Raw genomic sequence first — 23,286 nt, 5'->3', positions numbered from 1 at the left:
CAGTCCTGCTCCTCTGGATCCCACACCCTGCACAACAACTGGGGCTGCTCACTCAAAGGGAGAAGCCAAACCCCAAACCCACTGAAAAGAGGAAGAGCTCTGCTCTCCTCACCTGAAATGAATCAGAGCCAAGCCTTTGTGACCTTTCAGTCCAACCAACAGAGAAATTAAATAAACAACCAAGTGAGCACACAACAAAACACCTTTCCCTTAGGGAACAGCTGCCCCAATGGGGTCAAGGCTGCCAACCCACAAACCCAGCAGGCACAACCCATGGGACAGGGCTGGTCCAGCTCCTGGGGACACTCACGTGCTGAACTTCAGCTGCACAACCCTGAGTGACAACCCTGGAAGTGCTGAATGACAATTCCCCCAATCCTGAGTCATATTGACTTGTTTATCTTCCTTCCCCAACCCTTGTACAGTGTGGATTTTTTATCTCAGCACTTGCGATCGCACAGGAAATGGTTTTGGTGGTGATTTGTCAGAGTGAAACCCTGTGAATAAAATGTGTTAATTACAGAAATGCTGCAAAAAAACGAACAAAAAAAATCCTTTTACTTCTCGTGGGTTTGTAACAGAGATGAGATCATGCAGTGTTGCTTATTTGTACTGGTTTACTGTGATGTTAAATTACCTGTCCAATAAATAAATAGACAAATAAATAAAAGGCTGAGATTTTTCAAAGTACAGGATACGGAACTTGACTAAATCCTTCTTGTAAGCTTTGATTTATAAAATCCTGGTTTGTATCTAAATTTAAATAAATTTGCTAAATTGGTGAAATTACTCAGCTGATGAAGACACTTCCACTCAGCCATGTAATGTCTTCAAAGACACTGTGAAAAAGCTTTAAATTAATAATGGCACATAATGAGAAGAAATCTGGTCCCAGTCTGGGTTTTGTTATAGAAAGGTTATTGTTTCCCAACATATTTAGAAAAAAATCCCATTTTTCAAGCCTTCTGAAGATTTTTTTGTCAATTATTATAAACAAACAAATTGCTTGGCAATCAAAATGGAAATATAAACAAAGGGATTATGCATTTTCTCTATTTCAATCCCTCACTTTAAAGAAAAAAAAGTTGCTGAAATGACACAAATTAACAAAATCAGTAGGAGAATGGTGACTTTAGCAAAAGAAAGACCCTGCATAAAACTGAAAAGATTTAAACCAAATTCCACCCTGAATTCTGGGGAATGGAGAAACCTCTCCCGTGTTCTCACTCACAGCCAAGTTTGATTCAAACCTGTTTGTCCCTCCCCAGCTGAGCCTTTCCTGCTGTGTCAGCCCGAACCCTTCCCGTGCCTCTGGCACAGCACCTCTGCCCAAAAACCACATTGTGCAACAGCCCTGCTTGATAAGGGAGGAATTTCTACACTTGCCAGGCTCAGGCTCTGAAAAGTGCCACGGATTTCCAAACTCTGACCTGTATGTGGTGTTTGGGACGTAGACATCCCTGGCAGGGAACTCCAGGATTTCTCTGGTAGGTCTGACTCTGCTGTCTGGGTAAAGCTTGACTTGCAGCAGCTCTGGGGTTAGGCAATAGTGGGGGTTCTCTGGAGCTGGAGATATGTCTATCTTCAACTGAGCTGCAAAAAGAAAGGAATTTTATTAGTTAATAAATAGAAATTAATATTTGAAAAGCATAACTGTGCTTTGTTTCTTCAGGTTAATATCCTTTATATCCACTGACATCCTATATATGGATTTAATAAATCAACAAATGACAAATTGCAGCTAAAGTGGATTTGTTAATTAAGTTGATCCAACTGATATCTAAAGCAACTGAGGGCCAGATAATAAGAACCAAAAGAAAATATGCATCTTAACAAAGCACAAATGCTTTTTCCATAGGAAAACTGGGGAAATACAGTCCAGATAATGCTCCTGTGAGGCTCAGCTAATGTTACAAATAAAACTCCATCAGAGGAAAGGTTGAAAAAGCCTGAGATTGGTCAGGCTACAAAACAGAGGTGAACTGATCACAACATCCAAGTGCTGGGAAGGTTGTGGTCACTGCTCCAGGCCATGGCAGACCAGATTCAAATTAATTTACAGCAAGATAATTTTGCAAAGTTTCCTTAAAACCCAACCTGGTTTAGGTTAAGCTTAAAGGCTGCAAGGCCAGCTGAGAGCTGGGGAGATGATCCACGGAAGAGGCAGGATTGCTGTCCCTGGGGAGTTTTAAGAGCAGGTTAAGTAAATATTGTGAGGAATGGCACAGGGCAGAGACCAGCTTCACTAGCGGTGTGCCAGGGTTTCTATTCCCCTTTCTCAAACAGAGGTGGAGCCTGTTCCTATTAACCAGGAGTGAGAGCCAGGAGAGAGATGGGAAACAGAGGTTCCTGTGTTTGGGGCTTTGGGATAAAGAAGGGATACAGAGGTTCCTGGGTTTGGGGCTTTGGGATAGAGAAGGGAAACAGAGGTTCCTGGGTTTGGGGCTTTGGGATAAAGTGGGAAACAGAGGTTCCTGGGTTTGGGGCTTTGGGATAGAGAAGGGAAACAGAGGTTCCTGGGTTTGGGGCTTTGGGGTTTGCATTTCCTCCTCACAGACACCACCCCTCAGTGTGCCACTGACAAACCTGCCCCAGAACACATTCAGTGCTCCTGCTGTCCAGGGATTGCTCTCAAGGATTTCCCTGGGGTGAGGAATTAACCAAAGAGCTGAGCCTTGGAGCCCAGAAGGGCAGGCTGGATACCTGTGATGGGTCTGAGCCTGCGCAGCACCGACGAGGGACGTCTCATGTCAGCCAGGAACTTGTACAGGTCCTCGTCGCTCAGGCGATCCCCCTCCTGCTCAAGGTGCAAGATTTGGTTACCCAAACAACCCCCCAGGGCTGCCAGAGAGAGAATAAACCCTCTCATCCCCTCTGACATCAAACTCTGCCTTCCCTGAACGAGGTGTTAACATTAACGTGGTAATTACACTTCATTTCTCCATCCTTTCCCCTTCCCTTCATCCCTTATTAATCATCCTGACAGCTGCAGGAACTTTTAATTGAAAGCCTTTTCTCTCCCCATCAATATTATCTTTTTCCAAACTGGAAATGGCTGCTAAAAGGTTTCCCAAAAATACCCATTTTTTAAGCAAATGTAATAGTTTGAAAAAGTATCTGTCATTCAGGAGGTGAGTCTCATTCCTTCTCCTCTGCCTTTCCTTTGGGATCAGCCCACAACAGCCTTATTTTTCAGGAAAAGTAGGAAGTGCAAGGAGCCTGTTGTCAGTCTTCCTTGTGCCCATTCTAATAGCTCAGAGTTCTGCTAATTTTTATGGAGACATTAGGGAAAATGGGACTCTGTCAGCCAAAAGTAGAAGATACCTGATTTTAAAGGTAAGAAATCACAACATTAAAAAAAAAAAAAAAAGAAGCAAATGGAAGCAGAAAAACACTGGGTAGTGTTCAACTAATCATACTTAACAGGAGAAAAGGAAGATAATAAGGAATCTGAAATTTAAAATCTTAAATTAATGTTTAGCTGTTTTTAAAGGACAAATGAAAAAAAATGAGCTGCTTCAGAGTAAAAAAAAAACCCTCAACAAAGTAAATAAATACATGCTCTTGTAATTCATTACTAACTTAGTGACCAGTTTCTCCTTAACTAGATGTGACATTAAGCAAATCTTAGAAAATCTTCAGCTCACTACTTTTTGCTAAGCTTAACTGAGAAATTTGCTCCCTTTAATCATGTTTTCCACTCCTCAGGAAAATCCCAAGCTCTGGCTAAGAGGAGCTGCCACTCAGCAAAGCAGCATCAGCACCATTTGTTTTCCCCAGGGATCCCTAGATGTGTCCAGGGAACTGATGCCAACCTTAAATCACTCTGAGGAACTGGATTCACTACTACCAGAATTAATATATTATATAGTATTATGTAATATATAACTGTAGGAGAGTAGGTTTGGATTGGGAATTAGGGAGAAATTGTTCCCTGGGAGGGTGGGGAGGCTCTGGCACAGCTGTGGCTGCCCCTGGATCCCTGAAGTGTCCAAGGCCAGGCTGGAACAACCTGGGACAGTGGAAGGTGTCCCTGCCATGGCAGGGGTGGCACTGGATGGGCTTTAGGGTCCCTTCCAGCACAAACCATTCCAAGATCCATCCAAAGAAAAACATCTCCTCTTGAGAGGATTCTCAGCCAGAACCTGCCCCATCAGCAGCTTGGACAGTGTCAGTGCAGCAACTCTCAGCAGAATTTGACCTTCTTAGAAGAAACGAAGTCTCAGCAACAAAAGCAGATTTATTTGCTGCAGGGCACAGGGGCTGCTCCTCTGCTTTGGGGTTGTGGGGCCAAGCTGGCCCCTCTTCTGTTCCCACAGCTCAGTGTGGAAGGGCCAATTTGCCCTGGAAAATGTCCCTGCCTGTGGCAAGGGTGGCACTGGATGGGCTTTAAGCTCCCTTCCCACCCAAAGCAGTCTGTGATTCCCTGATAACTGACACCTAACACAACAAACCCAGGGAATGCTGCTCAAGGATTCCCAGCAATTGGGGAACAGAAATCAAATGAGTCACAAATTAATCCCTCAGTGACCTCACACGACCCAACCCTTCTACCCAAAAAACATCTCCTGAGTGAGAGATCCTCCTGCCACACCTGTTTGAAGAAGTTGGTGACTGTCAGGGTGGCTGGCCTGAAGCTGCTCAGGTTGCAAGCCTCATCCCCACTGGTGGTTCTCTCCAAGGAACGCCTCCCAACGATGCTGGAATTCCGCCGCTCCGACCACGACCCTTTTCGTTCTGCAAAACACAGCAGGGAGAAGAGAAGGAATTAGAAAATAAAGCAGAAAAAAATTACAGTCCAAGAGCCTACTTTTGCTCCAAGCAGGGTTGTTTTCACAGGAGGAGAGGGAATAATGCCATGAGGTGACAGAAGAGGTGGTTATGCTCAGGCAATCCCGCTCTGGAGGCATCAGACTCCTGCTCCCCTCCCAGCCACCTCACCCCAGTGCCTTCCTGCTGTAATAGAAGTCTTTATCATGCTGAGATTTATGTATTTCCCTTGCTCTGAAAGATGATGAAGTTGGCAGTTTTGGGGATGCTGAAGAGCAGTTTCGGATGAGCTACGTGGCTCACAAAGATTAATCCACTCCTTCGGAAAATGTTCATCAGACTGTAATGCTCCCTCAGTCTCACCAGTCTGGTTTTAAATAATATAACAGATGGTTTGCTTGTAAAATCCTTGAAAGATAAATCCATTTGTTATCATGGACTTTTCTGTTTTAGTTCAACCATGACCCCAGACCATCAGGGGGGCAGAGGGGAGGAAAGCGATAAAAGGAGCAACAGCAGCTACAGGATATGAATCAAAACCTCTGGATTTGCCCACACTCCCTCCTGCAGATGCCAAGCCCTTTACCCACCTCCTGTGCCAACTTCAACTTCCGTGGAATCTCTTTCCAAGCTGCCAGCACTGCTCACAATGTTCATGAGGTGAATGGCCGTCCAGGCAAAAGGCATCCGGTACTTCCCAAGTCTTTGGCAAAACTGCTCTGCCTGGCCTTTCAGTTTCTCCAACTTTTCCTTGTTCTGTGGAGAAAATATCCAGCCCAAGAGGTTAAAAGGAGAGAAACAGGAGCAGAGGTTCATTTAGCAAAATGAGTGAGGAATGATGGTGTCTTTTCTAACTCCCAATGATTGTGTGTTTTGGTGGCACCATCCATAGGAGGATCACCAAGTGTTGGGAAAATGCGACTTCTGTTTCCCAAGAGGCCACCAGAGGACAGCCAGAACAGCCTTTTATGTTCTCAACCCTCCTGAACAGCCTGTCAAACCCCAGTGAGCTCACCTGCCCACTGCTCCTTCAAGAAAATCTGTATTTTCCCCTGTAAAGTCTGAAAGAGCCTTTCCTAACGTGATTTTATGCAGCAGGTGCTCAGATCATCTGGAGTTGAGTGGGAAACTCAAAACGTTCCTCAAATAAGTTGCATCATACTCATTTTGTCAAGGAAAAAAAATGGAATAAAAGAGGATTTTTTCCATAGCTCTACATATTAAAGAGCAACTTTTAGAGCTTCAGGGAAGAAATATTTTATTAAGAGGTTGATTAAAATTAACAAACCATCCAAGCTTTTGCGAAAGCCAAATGGAGAGGCCAAATAGATCACAAGAAGGGCTGGAACCTCTGCTTTGCCCTCATTATTCCCCTTTGATCTCCACCTGGCTCAACCCAACTGCCCAGGAAATTAGGAACCATTTTTGAGGTTCTTTTAGAGGTTCTTTTGAGGTTCTTTTAGAATCAGGCAGAAGTGATGGGGTTAAAGCTGCAAAAGCAGCGGGAAAAGTTGAATTTTTTTACTGCAAATTCCCATCAAAGGCTGCCTTCCCTTGACCCAGCTGATCCTTTGGGACAGGGAATCACAGCTGATTGAGTTTGATGGGAACCACAAATCTCCCCTGACAGCCACAAAAACTGCTGACCTTTAACTACTCCACCCCAATAAGGCATCAAGACTCAAAGGGCTTTGGCTCTTTTTTTGGTCTTTAGGATGGGATTAGATTCTTAATTAAACACAGATCCTTTTAAAGACAGGAACAGTATCAATCACCCAAGGTAAAAGAAAATATGTTTAATCTTTTATCAAAACACAAAAAAAATTCTTACCTTGGCTGCATCAGATTCTTTAAAAATCATATAAGGCTCTGCACACTCCCCAATATCTCCCTGCTGTAAAACTTTTTCCAGCTGAGAAGGGAAAATGAACCATTATAAGCACATGGATCCAGCAAGGATTAATAAACTGAACAAGCACAAAGAGGCAAAAAATTCTTTCACAAGAACTTGTGTAAAAAGCATTTCCTGCAGAACTTTCACACTGCCTGTGAACTGAAAATATGTCTTGAACTCCCCTTTTCACCACAGGATGATTTTTATTCAGAGTCCACCCAAAAATCTTGACTCAAACACCCACCTGAACAAGCAACAATTGTGCACTCATTGAATCAAAGGAGAGAACAGAGAATAACTTTTATTTTTGTGTACTTTATCCCAGGAGTGACCAATGTTGCATTTCATTTCAGTTATGGATCTCACTCTCTTAGCAATTTCAGCCCTTTAATACATCAGAAAATCTTTCTGAGGGGCGTGTATCCTTTGTGAAATGAGATTCAGATCAATAGATATTTTTAAATCACTGACTTATCTGTCATTTTAAGGAGTCAGCACATTGTTTTATATGAAAACCAAGGTCAAGCCCCAGAAAACTGATTTATATCATCAAGCAAACCTTTGTGCTCTTTCCAGTTTCAATGCACTGAACTGGTTGTTACAAAGGAACTTAAGTGAGGATATTTGAATAAAGCAGCACTGTTTACTCTTTAGAGAACAAAATTTTTATTTTATTTCACATAAAAACCAAGAGACCACAATAATGTTGATTTCCCTGTCATTTCTTACCTTTATTACTAAAAAGACATCTTGGGATGGGTAGGTGATAGAAAAGATGGCAGATCTGGCCAGGGTGGAAATAGCAGCAGGGGGGACATGAGGCCGAAGCATTCCCTTCATTTGCTCAGAGTTTAAGTCAAAGTAGAAATTCTCTGAAATCTAAGGAAGAAATTGGGTAGTTTCAAGCATTAGCTATATAAATATCTATTTTTTGTAAATTCTTAATGAACAATTTTAAATTGTTTTAAAATACATGTTAAAAACTCCTCGTTTCAAACAATGTATGAAAAGAAAAAAAATCCTTTTTGATTAAGAAATCAAGGCAGGATAACGAGAAAGGAAACAGAGGAAACACCACAAACTACCCATAAAATTTCCTCCAGCTCCTCTGAGTTGTGTAGCTCTATCACAGGATTAGGAATTACAACAGGGGAAAAAGGGGGAAAAAGGGGGGGAAAAGGGGGGGGAAAAGGGGGGGAAAAAGGGGGGGAAAAAGGGGGGGAAAAAGGGGGGGAAAAAGGGGGGGAAAAAGGGGGGGAAAAAGGGGGGGAAAAAGGGGGGGAAAAAGGGGGGGAAAAAGGGGGGGAAAGGGAAACAACATCCCTTGAAAAGACAGACACTGATCTTTCTACCCTGAAACACCAAACCCTTGACTGCAAAGCTTTAGAGCCAAAAAGATGTGAGCAGATTACCAACACCAGAGGTCACTAAAGAACTTACTACATTAGAGCCAAAATAAAAGAAGGGAGTAATGAGATGATAAAATTGGCTTATGAAATGTGATTTAAATATTAAACAAAGTTCACATAATATTCTACATACTCTCATCTACATAACTTAAATCTCAATGCATTAAATTCAAGCCTTAAAGAGATAAATGTCAAAACGCATATTTTTAACATTTTTCTCTCCACTACTGCTAATATCTTGAACAAGGAAAACTAAGAGACTCTTTAAATATTAAATACAGAACATAAATAGACGAATAAATGTATTTTGCATTCCCTGTAACTCAGATCTTGAAAAGATTCCTCAGTTTTGTTTTGATTTTAGCAATTTTAGCATGTGTGACTTTCTTGTGCATTATTGAAGTGTTGCTTGGCCCCATGCCATGCTGAATCACCAAAAAGAGATTAGGAAAGTCATAAAAAACCTAATTTAAATAAAAGGTTTCAGTTACCTAAGTTCTCTCTGGGGAAGGGACTTTTGAAAGCCAAATTGGATTTTTTTTTTTTTTTTCTGATTTCAGGCACTCACAGATAATATTTTTAGGAAATTGGTGATACCTCAACTGCTCTACCAAGAACACACAAGATGGTTCATCAAATGCCTTCATCATTCCTCCAACCTCTAAGTCACTGTCCTCTCAAAGCTTTGCCACCAGAATTAATTCCTCCATTTTTGTTCTTAAATTTCAGTGGAAATGTCACACTCAAGCAATTTAAAACCTACCTTCTTCTTCTCTTTAACATCATACAAAGCCAAACTCGCAAAAATGGGCTCAATTTCTATTTCAAACCTTGAAAAGAAGGAAACACAGAATCAGTTGATTTGCATTTTGTCAGAAGGAAGAACCAACCCTGTCCCCAAATCCTCCCTGGGTGATGTGAGGAACAGCTGAGCCAACCCAAGGGCTGCTCCAGCTCCAAAGGGATCTTGTTTCCCAATTTCCACCCCACTCCTGTCCTGCTCCCTCCCACCAGGACCATGCCAGAGCTCCATGGACCTTCTAAAAGCCATTTGAACTCGCTGAAAGCCAAGCAAAGCAGCTCAAAAGCTTCTTCCAAGGGAGAGGAATTGTTATTTGGGATAACTGGAGCACCCAGCTCCCCTGATTCCCTGGAGAAGCCAATTCCCTCTGCTGCCCAGGCTAAATGCCCAGCTGCTCCTCTCAGCATCACTGGCCAGAGGGCTCCTGCCTCTGGACACTCAGAACATCTATTTTAGCAATTTTCAACAGTTAACTGTTGTCAGAAAATAGCAAGAACTCCCTCAGAAAGGTGCCAGCTTTTCACAGTGACTGTTACCCAGCATTCATGCAAATTCCAACACTCCCAACAGGAACACTGACCCACCAAACAGAGCTGAACTTGTTGTCAGAACACCTGAGGAGTTAAAGGAATTTAAAAACATTCAAATCCTGTCCCTGCACCACAGGGAGCAGGGGCTGAAATGCCATTTTTGTCTGCACAGCCTGCCCACAAAATTCATGCTGGGATTCCCTCCACACCCAGCCCTTGCAGGGAGCTCTCAGCTTCAGCCTGGAAGCTGAGACACACCATGAAACAGGTGTTTTCTCCAGTTCTGCAACAAAGCTGAGATTAACCTGGAAATGACCCTGCTCAGGTCATCTGAGCCTTCTCCCTGAGGAAAATGTCCTTGTTTTGTGCCACTGAGATGACACAATCCTGGATTACATCTCCGAGCACAGGCTCAGAGATTCCCAGGTACACAAACAAACATGTAGCTGGGCAGATTTGCCATCAATTGGCAGCTAGCAAGAGATGCTTAAAGAGCAGAAAACATTAATTTCCAGCATCTAACTTATTTATGCTAAAGACACCCTCCTTTGGAGGGAAAGCTGCACTGCTACTGCATATTATGTTGTTCCAGTTCATAAAAGGCTGCAAAATCAGTTCATCTCTATGGCTATATTAGGTCCTGGAGTACTCTACGAGCAGGAGAAATGTCCCACACATATATCTCAGTTATGAGCAGCAACTGGAGCTCTCTAATAAGAAGGGTTGACCTAACTGAGGACACAGAAGATGAATACAGCAGTGTGGAAAATCAGTTTTGTACTTTATTTCTCCAAGGGAATAACAGTAAAATTTTACCTTGTGTTATTAGAGAAGAGTTATAGGCAATGAACCAGCTGCAGGTAACCCTATATTCAGGAGCTCCACTTCATTAAACTTGTTTAACAGGTTTCTATTCCTCCAGTTAATGCTTACTAAGTATATAAAGTCTTCACTCTTAAAGGGACACAGTCAAGGTTGTTGAGCCTAAACTTTGGCAAATCTTTGGTTGTCTTTCTGATTTCAAGGCTCGAGCATTTTTAATCTTTAAATGTAATCTCAAATTTCCTCGTTAGGGAGGTGAACACCAGTGAGTGGCCAACTTTAGAGCCCTGGAGGAGTGTGGTGAAGCCTCATGTCACATGCCAGGGACATGGAACAGGCAGAGCTGGAAAGCAACAAGGAGAAAAGCCAAGGGAGGAGGATATTTCCTGCCCCATCACTCTGCAGGAAGTCTCAAAGATACAAATGCATAACTCAACCCCTATAAAATTAACCTCAAAGCTTATGACCAAACAATGCAATGACCCTTCCAGGGCAATAAACAAGGCAGTGGAGTTATTCCAGATGCACGTGGATACAGCAGCAGATTTGAATTCTGAATTTCTGCAGCTGTCTGTTGACGTGGTACTTACTTCAGGGACAAACACTTCACCAGGAGTCTTTGGCCAAAGTGTTCTTTGGGTACTTCAGGGACACTGAGTCTCTCTATGGGCTCCTCCTGGAATCAGAGACACAACCCCTTGTACAAATCACCAGAAGAATCAGGAGGCAAACACATCAACCACTTTTTTCTTTTAAGACATGGCACCAATTTAATCCGAGGCTTCCCAGCGTGGTGCATTCATCAGCAGCTATAAATATGCTAAATTAAATCCCTTTAATGTTTCTGGGGATTGCATAACCAGAAGGGAAACCCAGTCTTCAAAAAGTAGTATCTATGGGCAAGACAATGCACTGAAAAACACAGAACAGCTGCAGTTCTCATGCATGTTAAACACAGGTGATCTTAAATCCTTTAAATCAGTGCCAGACTGACAACTTCCACATTCCCTACACCCTTCACTTTTCCAGTCCCACCCACATATAAAAATACCTCGTCTGGTGCTGGGTGTAGTGCAAAAAGCTCCTTATGCCTGCTGGACTTCCTCTGGTCCTCATTGTGGTGGTCAATCTCCTCATTTGGGGTTCTGTCCAGCAGGTTTGGGAGAAGGGCATCGGGCTGGGAGTTCTTCAGGTCGAAGATGCTGCAGGCCCAGCTGCCCCGGGGAGTGTCGTCGATCGACATTGAGCGTCGCTTAAGGTCATCCTGAGAGCCAACAAATTAAAACCAACTTGTAATGGGAAAAGGACTGCACTTTTAAAGCTGGACCATAAATTAGGTTTTATGTAGCGAGGTTTTAAAGGCACATTACTTGTTCATCCTGGTAGCTGTTGCCATCCGGAGCCTCATCGGACTCGAAGACCTGTTTGGGGAGCCCTTTTTGCCTCTCCTTCTGCTTGTCCAAGGTGTTGGGGTTGAACCCAGTTCCCAGCTTGTGGTATCTGCAAAAAGAGGATTTCAAACACGTTCTTAGCAGCCCTTTTGACCCCGACCCCAGAAGCAATAGCCCAGTACAAAGCCAGCATTATCAGCGTGGGTGCTCCCGAGGCAGGAGCTGCTCCCTGCAAACACAATTTCCAGTCAGCTCCACTGGAGCTGGGGCATCATCCAACAGCCACTATTCCCACACTACAATGTGACTCTGTTCATCTATAAAGCCACTCTGGGTGATGTCAAAAGGAGGATTATCAAGGGCCAATTAAAGTCGTTGTAAAATGTGCCATTGTGATGCCAGGCTAAAAACAGGCCGGGAACACCAGGGCTTGGAGGCCAGTGGTTCTGCTGGAGCAGGAACTGCCTTGGAGCAGATAAAATGATTAACTGGAAAACCAAAACAGCAACTCAGGAAAACCCTGAGCACCTCTGGAGAACAACCTTCCAACTCTGAGTAAAACACGTGTCTTCAAACAGCACCTTTGCAAGGGAAGTGGGTCCCTCAGAGCTCCTACAAGTGAACAGTTTGTTTGCTGTGCTGACAGGAGCAGATCTCTTTGACTAACAAATTTTTGGGTGCCAAATAGCACCACCTCTGTATTTATACACACACACGGGTAGAGCCAGGGTCTCCCTGCAATACTCACTCCAAGTCAGCTCCTGGAATCACATCTAGAATTAATTGTTCTTATCATGCCCTGGTACTAAAGTTACCACAGAGGGATGGTGCAGACATGGGGAAAACTATAGGTAGGCTAACAGTGAATAAAGAGGGAAGAGAAAAAAGGAGGAAGGCATTTATCTTATTCTGCTGTAATTCCTGAGAGCTGAACAATAGGATCTGTATAATCCTCACCTGGATTTCTGCATTTCCATCACAGCTCCACCAACAAGTGTAAATTATCTCTAATTCACACCTGACTTCCTCAGTCTAGCATGCAGAAATTACAACATAAGCTTGAAATCAGAATATCCTAGTGGTTTTTTTTTTTCAGGCCAGTGAACTTATTCACCTTTTCCAATATCATTAAAGAAATTACTGAATGGGTGGATTTCCCTGCCTCAAAAACATTTTGGTTACAAAAAACTGGAGGCAGAGATGGACATAAAGATTTTTTCCCCTGGAGTGGGGAAGAAAAGGATGGAATGCCACAATTCAGCAGTTCTTCCAAGGACTTTGAACCTTCCAACAGGATGGATTAAAAGGAAATTGTCAATATCCTTACTAAAAAAAAAATTCAGTCCTTCCCAGCTGAGCTTTTGGGCTCTTCCCCTGCTCCAGGAGTAACTCTTCAATTTCTACCCAGTGCTCTGCCATGATTTTATGCAAGCAGAAAGTGCCACGACTCTCAGAGGACAAAACCCTATCAAATAAACCTCATCAGAGCAGGAATCAAGGCCAGGAATTCCAGGTACCAATGAAAGTCACTGAGAATCCAAGACTGTCCAGATCTGTGGTGGATCCAAGACTCTGCTGTCAAGGCTAGGAGTTAATAAAACATCTCCCTCACTCTTGGGTTCCTTTCTGGGTGGGTTGGATTTTTTTTTTTTTTTTTTTTTTTTTAGGTATGAGATTACAAAACACTTTTTTATTAGGTCACGTTAGCAGCACCAAGCATATCCTGAGCATCCCCTGAAGTGGCTCTCAGGACAACATTAAAGCAGTGAATTGTGGCAACTGCCACAAGGGCAGAGCTGGAGCTGCAGCCAAGTCATTTGTAGGTGATGCACATCACATGGATCACTCACCCCTTGACAAGCAGCTCTTGAAGTCATCAGACTTCCAATCATCCGAGAGAGCCTGTGCTCCAGCTAAAGCCTCTCTGAACCCTTCCTGCTAATTTGCAGGGAATAATCAATGCATGCCCATCCTCTGAACTGTTAACTCATTAGGTAAATGTTGTGATGGTTCAAATATTAGCAGTTATTTGTTTGAATGATGTACTTTCCCCCAGGTCTCTCTGGGAACCAGTGGAAGCTGCAGAGGGCACCTTGTCTGACAGGTGGTTGTGACTGCAAGTAAATCGTGCATTGCTGTGAAATTCATGCAACTTGTCTCTGAAAAGAACTAAAACCAGATGGAACAAAGGGAAAAAAAAAAAAAAAGCTGAAAGTAATTTTACTTGTCCACATTCTCTAACTGTTCTACCATGGTAAAGGAGCAACTGTGGACTGAAATGGCCTAGATTTTCCAAAATGCCCCAAGGGGTTTTGATGTCCAAGATCCAATTTGCCAAACACAAAGCATCAGTTCAGCTGAACCAGGCAACTAAAAGCCAGAACAGACGATCAGCAGCCAGGACGATATTTTTGAACCTCCTTGTAGTACTTGGCCAAAGTTTAAATATGAACTGAAGGTGACAAACACCAGAGGGGAACTCACTTTCTGTTCACGATGGCCCAGTCCTCCGTGTAACTCCTGACACAGTCCCTGACGTGAGGGTCCATCTCACTGTAAAAGAACAAAAAAACAAAGATCACAGAGTTGATGACGATTTCTTAAACACACATTTAATTCTCTGGAGCATCACTGATGCCTCAAGTTTTAGCTTTCATGTATTTCAGATTCTGTGGTGCCCAGGGGTGCAGCTCTGAGCTCACAGTCAGTGTCACTCAGCTCTGCACACAGCAGGGACACAAAACAAATCTTTTTCCTGCTGCACACCAAGGACAACTCTCAGGCCCAAATGCATGAACAACAGTGGACTGTAGGGAGGAACGAGGATGGGACCTCACAACCTGGAGCTGGAATTGGACAATTAAATCCCAATATGGAAATGGACCAAAACTCATAAAAGGGTGAGACCTCGTGACCAGTCAGTCATTTTGTGACCATTTGGGGTCCACCTTGGGTGTAGTCCTGGCCAGGCTCTTGTCCTGCCCAAGGTGCATCCTAGAGGCCTTCCAATAAATATCTCCTTTATTCTCCAGCCCTGTCCAGTCCCTGCTGCAGGTCCTACCTCTCCTCGGGCACAGCCGACACGAGCGTCCGGCACTCGCGGGGGGTATAAACCACCTCGATGTCATCAGAGGGAAACTCCAGCAGGTCCCGCAGGGGCCCCGACTCCATGGCCAGAGGGTGGGCACTGATATATTCCTCCACATCCACAGGATCCACAGTTTCTGTGAGAGGCACCTGGGAACACACCAACCACCACACGGGACCTTAAACCGAGTTGAACAAACAAAGGAAAATAATACACAAATTTTTCTGCTCTCTTTTTTTAAACCAGTTCCTCTGCCTCGGTGAGGGATTTGATGCAACAGCAGGTGATTAAGCCCAGTGGTGTTAACCTCAGCTAACACACATCACAGAGCTGTTCCTCACGTCTTGTCTCTTATCTGATGCTCCTCTGCACGTTCCTCTGGTGCGTGCCATGGCCACGTAAAAACGCAACTAGAGCCAGAAAAGGTTACATCTGGTTTCAAGAAATACAACAAAAGGAAACGTAGGGCTTTATTTCCCACGTATCTGAGCCTGAATTTGTTTTTGCCAGGCTCTGATCACAAAGGGAACCTTGATCCTGATCCAAGATGCAGGAACTCTTCCTCCCTCAGGCACAGCCAGAACCCAGAGCAAGGCTTGATTTACCAGGAGCTCAGGCAGCCACACAGCTCTGAGGACTGATATTATTTTGAATTAAACCACCTCTCTGGGCAGCACAAAACACAAGGTTCACCCACCACAGGTACAAGTTTAACCACCTCTTCTCCCTGACATTAGAGCCTTAAGTGCCACAATGACTCTGCTCATGCCAGGGAAGGGACACTGCCCTCAATAAAATAAATGGGTGCTTAAAAATCATCTTTACTGGGCACAAAGCCTTTAGCTGAAGCACAAGGAACAACTGAAAACGTGCAGGAAAACAGTAGATTTCACTGGCAGTGCTGATCTCACCATCCTGAGCTTTTTTTAGCTACATTACAAGAAAATCTGCATGAACTGGCTACACGCTCACATTGCATAACTTGCATTTTTACATATCCCATTATATAAATACATATAAATATTCTGATATGAGATCATTATGCTGTGAACACAGACATTAAGAAAATGAAACACCAAAAACAAGTTTTGGGGAAGCAGCTGACAGATTTCCTAGAATTCCCTGGCACGTGCCAGTGAGGCTGAGTGTTTTAACAAGAGTCACAAAAAACACATCCAAATTCAGCAGTTTTCTCTACTAACTTCCCCCTTCCTGTCATCCAGATGATTTCTGTGGGACAAGGAACTCTCCTTTAGCTTGTGTTGGGAGATGACTTTAAAAAGAACACTCAGCACTTCAGTTTTAAATGTGCTTCCCAAAAACATTGCTACACAAATCCCAAATTCCAGTTTTGAAACTGTTGCCAACAAGTCCTGAAATGAATCAACTTTTTGTTCAAGGAAGAAGACACTGCTAACACAGAGGGTACTGAAAGAATCTCCCTATCACAACCAACTTTAATGAATACTGCAATTTTTCTCAGAAAGCAAATCCTTCAGCAGGAGACCAGCGTGACTCCAGGGAGGTCAGGGGAGTTGGACCAGATGACTTTTTGCCAGATAAGAATCTGAGTCATGAAAAAAGTATGTAGTGGTTAGAAACATAGTATTTGATTCTGCAAATTAGGTTAAATAAACAAATTCATTTCTGTGTAAAAAAGTATAAAAGAATCAGAGAAGAGTTGGAAGGGACCTTAAAGATCAGCTCGTTCCAAACCTCTGCCATGGGCAGGGACACTTTTCACAAAAAGATAATGATCATCTCTTTAACTCCATAACCTTTCCCCCCCCTCCTAATGCAGAACTCTTGAAATGGACTCAAAGTACGTGATTTTGGAGAACTTTTGGAAACACAAACCAGACACTTTTCACTGTTTTCATCACTGCAACACTCGCCACGAGCAGAACTTGTCACTGCTCCTTCCCACACCAGAGCTGAGATGTCACCACCTCACCCTGCTCTTCACACACAGCCAGACCAGCTCCATTTGGCACGAGATCCCTGACAAATGTCACTGAGAGGTGACAGCTTTTCCTCTAAGGAATTGCTACAAGTGCCTGTTTGTTTCCAAACCTCCAGTGCTGCCCTGCCTCAAATCACCCCTTCCACTGACAAACCTCAGAACCAAACAGCAGGAACCAACCAGCAAGGGAGACTCTTTGCAAATGAAGATAAAAGTCACAAAATCACCGGGCAAAAAGCTCCAGGAACAGGGGATGTCCAGAGGTGCTGGGAAAAGAACCCCCTGACATCCTCCCATGGCCAGAGCAGAGCCCCATCCATGCAGAGATGGTGCTCCTTGCTGGACACTGTAAGCACAGTGGGGTAAGGAAGCCTCACAGGATGAATTAAAGCTCCTTAGCTGACTCTATTTTTAAGCCCTAACATTTTAAAACTTACTTTTTATCCCTCTTTCCAACCTGGCAGCTCCAAAGCTGAGGTATCTTCCAAAAGTGAGCTGCCTGTGCAAATGTTGTGTTTTAATCTGCATAAACTCATTTATCTGGGATTCTCTAACACACAGGAACCTATCCCACTCATCCTGATAAACAGAATTACAAAAAAGATGAGGAAAAAAATGTGTATTAATGCAGAGTTCACAGGGACAGGCAGGACTGAGGGTGTGAGGCTGCCACAGCCCAAAACACACCACATCACTTCATCCCTGGCATGTCACATCTCAAATTCCCCTTGTCCAACAGCAGCAGCATGATGCGTTGGGCAGGAGATGAATGAAGTGGCCATGCCAAATAAAAATCACCCAATTCAGGAAGGCAGGAAATGCTCAGGGGCTCTCCAGGGGTTTTTCCAAGCCCTTCACATGTTTCAGGATTAGGCCCAAGGTTGCACTTCACAATTTTCCAGTTTGTCTGTTCGGGTAACTCTTGTACCATGAAGATGTAAACAAACACAGAAGTCAAACCCAGAGGCCTGTGTTAGACACACCATCTGTGCAGCCAGAAATATTGTCTAGCACCTGAGTAAACAGGCCAAACATAAATTCCTGGCTATGGAGAGGAACTACTTGGTGTCAGACTATTGGCAGATAAAAGGCAAACACGTTATTTTAGGCTTCAGATATTTGTGGGGGAAGAAGTGATGAAAAAGGAGGAGGAGGAAAGAAGGATGAATAAATGCACCAAAAGGAATATGAACCTAAAAGATGTCCCCATGTGTGAAAGAACCATGAGAGCTCCTCTCAAGGCTCTTGCTGTCAATGGTTTAACATTTTCTCTGTCCTGCTTCATGCTCCAGCATCGCTCCAAAGGATGGGGACAGTGACACACAAAATCCCAAGGGCTGTTCCTGTGTTACTTGGGCAAAGCACCTGAAATTGCCACACAGACCCACCAGGTGAAACGTGCCCACTGGAGGAGCTGGACAAGCTCAGATAAAGACCAGGTTACTCAACCCCATCATCCCAATCAACCTCACTGCTGCTGGAGGAGCAGAACCTGCTTTCTTATCTCACCTCCAGCCCAGCTGACCTCCCGTGACACCAGGAGAAACAAGAGGCACCCAAGAGCTGATTGTCCTGACCTGCAGGAGTGTGACACTGATAAAGCTGATCACAACCATCAGAGAATTAATTGCCAGTCCCAGCAGCTGTACATAGAAAGGTTTGAAATCTGCTGCAGCAGGAAGGGGCAGCAGCTCAGGAGGGTAAAGCTGTGCTCTCCCTCAGCCCTGCAGACACAGCCATCTTCAGGGCAATCTTCATCCTGCTCCCAGGAAAAGCTTTTTCCACTCCTCCTGGCAGCTCCAGGGAAGCAACAGCAGGTGTCTCCTTCACAAAACACAGCCAGTTCTTCTTCACTGGACTTCCAAAGGCAGAAGGACAGTTCCAGCCCCATGTTTGCAAACACGCAGACCACCAACCATCACAGGATCCCAGAGTGGTTTTGCAAGAAAGGACCTTAAAGCTCATCCTCTTTCAACCCTGACACCTTTCCACTATCCCAGGGTGCTCCAAGCCCCATCCAGCCTGGCCTTGGACACCTCCAGGGATCCAGGGCAGCCACAGCTTCTCTGGGCACCCTGTGCCAGGGCCTCAGCAGCCTCACAGGGAGGAATTCCCTAATGTCTAATCTGAATTTCTCCTCTTTGAGTTTGAAACTATTCTCCCTATCACTGTCTGCCTGTGTAAAAAGTCACTCTCCTTGTTTTCTCTAAACCCCCTTTAAGTATTGAAAGACTTCCTCACCTGTGGTCACCCCCAATAAACCTAATGGGGAATACTGGAGTGTTACTACAAAAAATCCTTGCCAGGGGGTCCATTTCTGTTGAGTTTATTAAGACCCTCCAGAAACCAAAGTGTGCAAGAGCCCTGAGCATCTTCCCCACCAGGACCACAGAATAATGTAAATTAATACCAAATACATGCTAAAATTATGCAAAGGAAAGCTGCTCCCAGAATTGCTGCTCTTTAAAAAAATACTCTTTGATTTTGTGCAGGCTGCAATTACAGATGAAATTCTGGACAATTACCTAACACAGTTTTCACTCAGTCTTTATCCCAGGATCCCAGGCAGTACCACCTCACTCATGGCAAGCACTGTTCTGGTGTTATTAAAATCTACAGGAGGACAATGTGGGGAGAAAGGGCAGCTCAGGATGAGTAAGAGGGGCATAACCTGCTCCCTGCCAGCATAAACACTCTGTTTATCACAGCACTGATAAACTGAAAGCACAGAAGAAATCAAACAGGACTCCAATAACCCAAATCAAACCCTTCACTTGGAAATGACAATTCTGCATGTCCTTAACCTGACCACAAACATGTTCAATCAGTTAAATCAGACAGCAGCCTGCCTGATTTGCCTTCTCCAACCCATTTAACAGGCAGTTTCCAGAGGTGCCCCTGTGCTGCTGCAGCTCTGGCTCTCAGCACTTGCAGGACAAACCCCTATTTCAAAGGTTTACAGCTCTCCTGCAATGGGGACACTCAAGCTTTCTTCTTTAAGGTTGTGTTATTCTTCACTATTACATCCCCTTAAAAGCTGGAAAATAAAACTGCGTTCCCTATCGACTTTGCCCTTCTCCAGACAGCAAACGTTGTATTTTTGTGGAGTTTTAGTGCACATGTCTCTCTCCTATTTATTTCCTCCTTTTGAGCTCCTACCTGGATCATCATCTTCACTTACAAAAGCACCTGCACAAATCTGCAGGAGCCTCAGGGAGGGGATGTGGCATCACTCCATGGAGGGTAACACAAACCTTCAGTCACTTTAGCCAAGCATCCCAAAGGGATAACAAAGGGATAACGTGCAGGGAAAGCTACACCAAAGCTCACACAAGGAAACAAAAAACACAATGCAGAGGTCAGGCTTGTACAGGACCTGCACAGGTGCAGGTACCTGAAGAGTCAAGATTTGCTCTCCTGGGCACTGCACAGCAGCTCAGTAACAAGTGGGGCAGGAAAAGGGACAATGATTATCTCCATCTCACAGGGACTGACTGGAGCACAGTGCCCTGATGTCCACAGGCATCCCCTGGAGGACTTTAGCTCATCCCTCTCCTAAACAAAATGCTGGGCACAGGGGATGTTTGCCCAACTCACACAAGTTGTGCTGAGCATCATGAGGAGTCTCCTGGAAGTGACACACTCAAATCCCTGCTGTGGTTCTGCAGACTTTCCCAGCTTGTGTAAGACAGCCCAGCCATGGAAAACAACATTCCCTCCCATTTCCTTCTCCCTCCCTCACCTCTGCCCTCCCAGGATGCCCAATCTCACAGGGAACCCCAACAGCACTGAGAGGTTATGACATGACAGCCTGGCAGGATGCATCTGGCACAACAAGGATTTGAATTCGAGCTGCTGTGGCCCAATCCAAGCCCAATTTCCCTTTTAGCTCAAATAAGATACATCATTCCCAAGGGCAGAGCCCCAGCCCCTGTGAGGATCACAGCACAATTGAGGGCTCTGTAAAAATGACAATAGCAAAGTGTGGAAGGTTGTATCTCCTGCCTCCCGTGTGGGAGTAAAACTCCCAGCAAGGATCTGATAAGAGACCTTGAAAAATTAACCTTGCAAAGAGCTCCCCATCACAGGGAGGATCCTGACTGCTATTTTTACTTGGCTGCTAAAGCACTTCTTCAAAATCAGGGTGATATTTCTTGCCAATTTTGAAATCAGGACAAAGTTCCATCTTAACTTCGATACCTCCTTAAATATTAAGCGATTTTATAACGTGCTAAAACTGCAACAGATTGTGCCAAAGCTCCAAATTCTAAATTAATACCAACTTCCCACCCACTGCCTTCCCTGGACAAAAATCTTGGAAGGACAGAAGCAGCAGATGAACATTTCAGAGCTGAGCCCCAGCTTTCCCTCAGCTATCTCTGGGTCTCCAGGGCAAACAGGCACTTCCCTTGCTGAGCAGTCAGGAATGCAGATGGCCTGTGCCTGCTGTGGCCAAATCCTGTCACCCTTAAAGGGATACTGGTATCTCAGGGAATAGGAGTTAAATCTGGGAGGACTCAGAATAAATCTGAGAATGTAATATGCTAAAAAAAAAAACAACTGCATTACGATTTGCAGGCAGGTTAAAGAAGGTAACAGTTTAAAGAAATGAGCTTGCTAAACGCAGGCATCGGATCTATTTTTAAGTGTGAACTACAGGCAAGTCACTCTAAGAGGTTTTGAAACATGAGCAGCGTAATGTTAACCACTGACAACAGTCAAGTAATGAAAAAACATGTTTTACTTGCAAAAATGACATTTTCTTTCAACTAAACACTCCAAAAATAATCCAAACAGATCCGAATTCAAAGCCTCACATATCTGCCTGCTGCCATCCCTGCATTTCAGAAAACCCAAAATCCTGATGCCTGGTGAGCCCAGAGAACTCCTGCATTTCATTTTTTTTTTGGCTGCATTTATAACACATGGAAATATTCAAATGAAGCAAGGAGATTCCTGGGCAATCTCTGCTTTCCATCAGCCACAGGCAGCTCCCAAGGCTCACCAAGGATGACACCTCCCCAGGCAGGAGTGCAGTCATTACCTCCCCTCTGCCTCTGGAATGCAATTCCCCATCTCCTGCTCTGCTCTGCCTCTTATTCCTTCTTTTGTGTGATGTTCTGTGAGATGTCATCACCACAGAGAGCAGCTGATGAAATTTATTTATTTATTTCCACATTGCAAACGTGCCCCAAAAATGGTTGTAAGCAATCTCTGTGTCTGAAGCCTCTATTTTTTATTTATTTTTTTAATCTGAAAACATTCATTTTGAAGATCTGGAGTCTGTGAGATCTGCAGTGGGAGTCAAATTCTGTCACAATGAAATGTTAGAAAAAGCCTCTAATGAAAGGAAATGGATTCCCCATCCCTGGAAATGTCCAAGGCCGGGTTGGACAGGGTTTGGAGCAACCTGGGATAGTGGAAGATGCCCCTGCATCTTCCTGCAGGATGAGCTTCAAGGTCCTTCCAACCCAAAGCAGTCTGGGATTCTGTGAAATAATTACAAATATACCTAAAGAAGGATCCTACATGTAACAAGTAACAGCCAGTCCCAAAACCAGTGAGATGCTTTATGTACAAATACTGCCAGGTTATTTGCTGTGATAACTGGCTGCTAATGTAGGGAGCCATTTGGGTATAGAAATATTAATATTAATCAGAGATTAATTAGTTATCTGGGAATACTAAAGCAATTTCTTACCAACCCTAGAAAGACACGAGTTATGCCTCCAAGGACTGGTAAGAAGACAAGATCTTTGATGACTAAGAATTGTGTAATTTCACCAAGAGTATTTGGAGAACACAAAGACTTTGATACAGAAAATGCAAGTGCTGAGACTCATCTCCGAGAGTTTCCCTCTGATAAATTGTGACAAAACTGAAAGCACAAACTGAGGCAGTGGGAAACCATTCCCTGTGTCCTGTCCCTCTCCAGCTCTCCTGGAGCCCCTTTAGCCACTGGAAGGGGCTCTGAGCTCTCCCTGGAGCTTCTCCTCTCCAGGAGAGCATTCCCAGCTCTCCCAGCCTGTTTATTAACAATTACTTGCTATATTATCATTTAATTAAGAGTATTTATCCCTGCTAACATATGAACTGTTTAAATTATTGCAGAGACTCAGCAATTTCCAGTGGACACCAGACTCAGCAGATAAAACACTCCTGACCTTTGCCGCAGGGCTCACTGCTGCCTTTAGCCACAGAATAGAATGGGAGCAGCTTTAATGTCCTCCAAAAGAACCTGCACCAGAGCAGGGTGAACTGTGAGCAGCCCCCAAGGGGAGGAGAGGAGGGCAGAGGATGTGGATGCCTCTCCCATCCTCCCCTGCCTGATGAGGACAGACCATTCAGCCAGGCAGGGCAAAAACCTCCAGGAAATACAAATAATGAGAGGCACCATTCAGCCTTCAGCAGCCCTGAGACAGCATAAAGACTTGGCTCATTCTCCTCTTCAATTCTTGGTGATAAAATTACTTGGCTCTGAACCCTCCAAAACGCCCTTTTCAGTGTCACACAGGACAATGTCATGTTTTTCTTTGCTGTGCTTCCCATTCATTTGCAAAAACCACCTTTTCTTCTTCTCTTAAATTACGTTAAAAACAAACAATGGAAATATACAA

The 23,286-nt window shown here is 44.1% G+C and overlaps 1 protein-coding gene across 4 annotated transcripts in view; it reads right to left on the bottom strand.

The window, feature by feature from the left end:
* DOCK7 (dedicator of cytokinesis 7) overlaps nt 1-23,286 on the bottom strand; it is a 92,220-nt gene that overhangs the window by 56,538 nt on the left and 12,396 nt on the right. For all 4 annotated transcript variants that reach the window (XM_083867528.1, XM_083867529.1, XM_083867530.1 and 1 more), the window contains exons 3-14: nt 14,680-14,855; nt 14,103-14,171; nt 11,598-11,727; nt 11,279-11,491; nt 10,818-10,903; nt 8,837-8,903; nt 7,394-7,543; nt 6,602-6,682; nt 5,361-5,526; nt 4,595-4,737; nt 2,704-2,797; nt 1,431-1,593 (exon numbers count right to left, since the gene is read on the bottom strand). In XM_083867528.1, the coding sequence (XP_083723654.1) occupies nt 1,431-1,593; nt 2,704-2,797; nt 4,595-4,737; nt 5,361-5,526; nt 6,602-6,682; nt 7,394-7,543; nt 8,837-8,903; nt 10,818-10,903; nt 11,279-11,491; nt 11,598-11,727; nt 14,103-14,171; nt 14,680-14,855 (1,538 nt within the window). The remainder of the gene's footprint in view (nt 1-1,430; nt 1,594-2,703; nt 2,798-4,594; nt 4,738-5,360; nt 5,527-6,601; nt 6,683-7,393; nt 7,544-8,836; nt 8,904-10,817; nt 10,904-11,278; nt 11,492-11,597; nt 11,728-14,102; nt 14,172-14,679; nt 14,856-23,286) is intronic.

This window comes from Zosterops lateralis (assembly GCF_965231275.1).
Source record: "Zosterops lateralis genome assembly, chromosome: 9".
Lineage (NCBI taxonomy): Eukaryota > Metazoa > Chordata > Aves > Passeriformes > Zosteropidae > Zosterops > Zosterops lateralis.
Note: the sequence above shows the minus strand (reverse complement) of the source record. Positions and strands in the feature narration are given on the sequence as shown.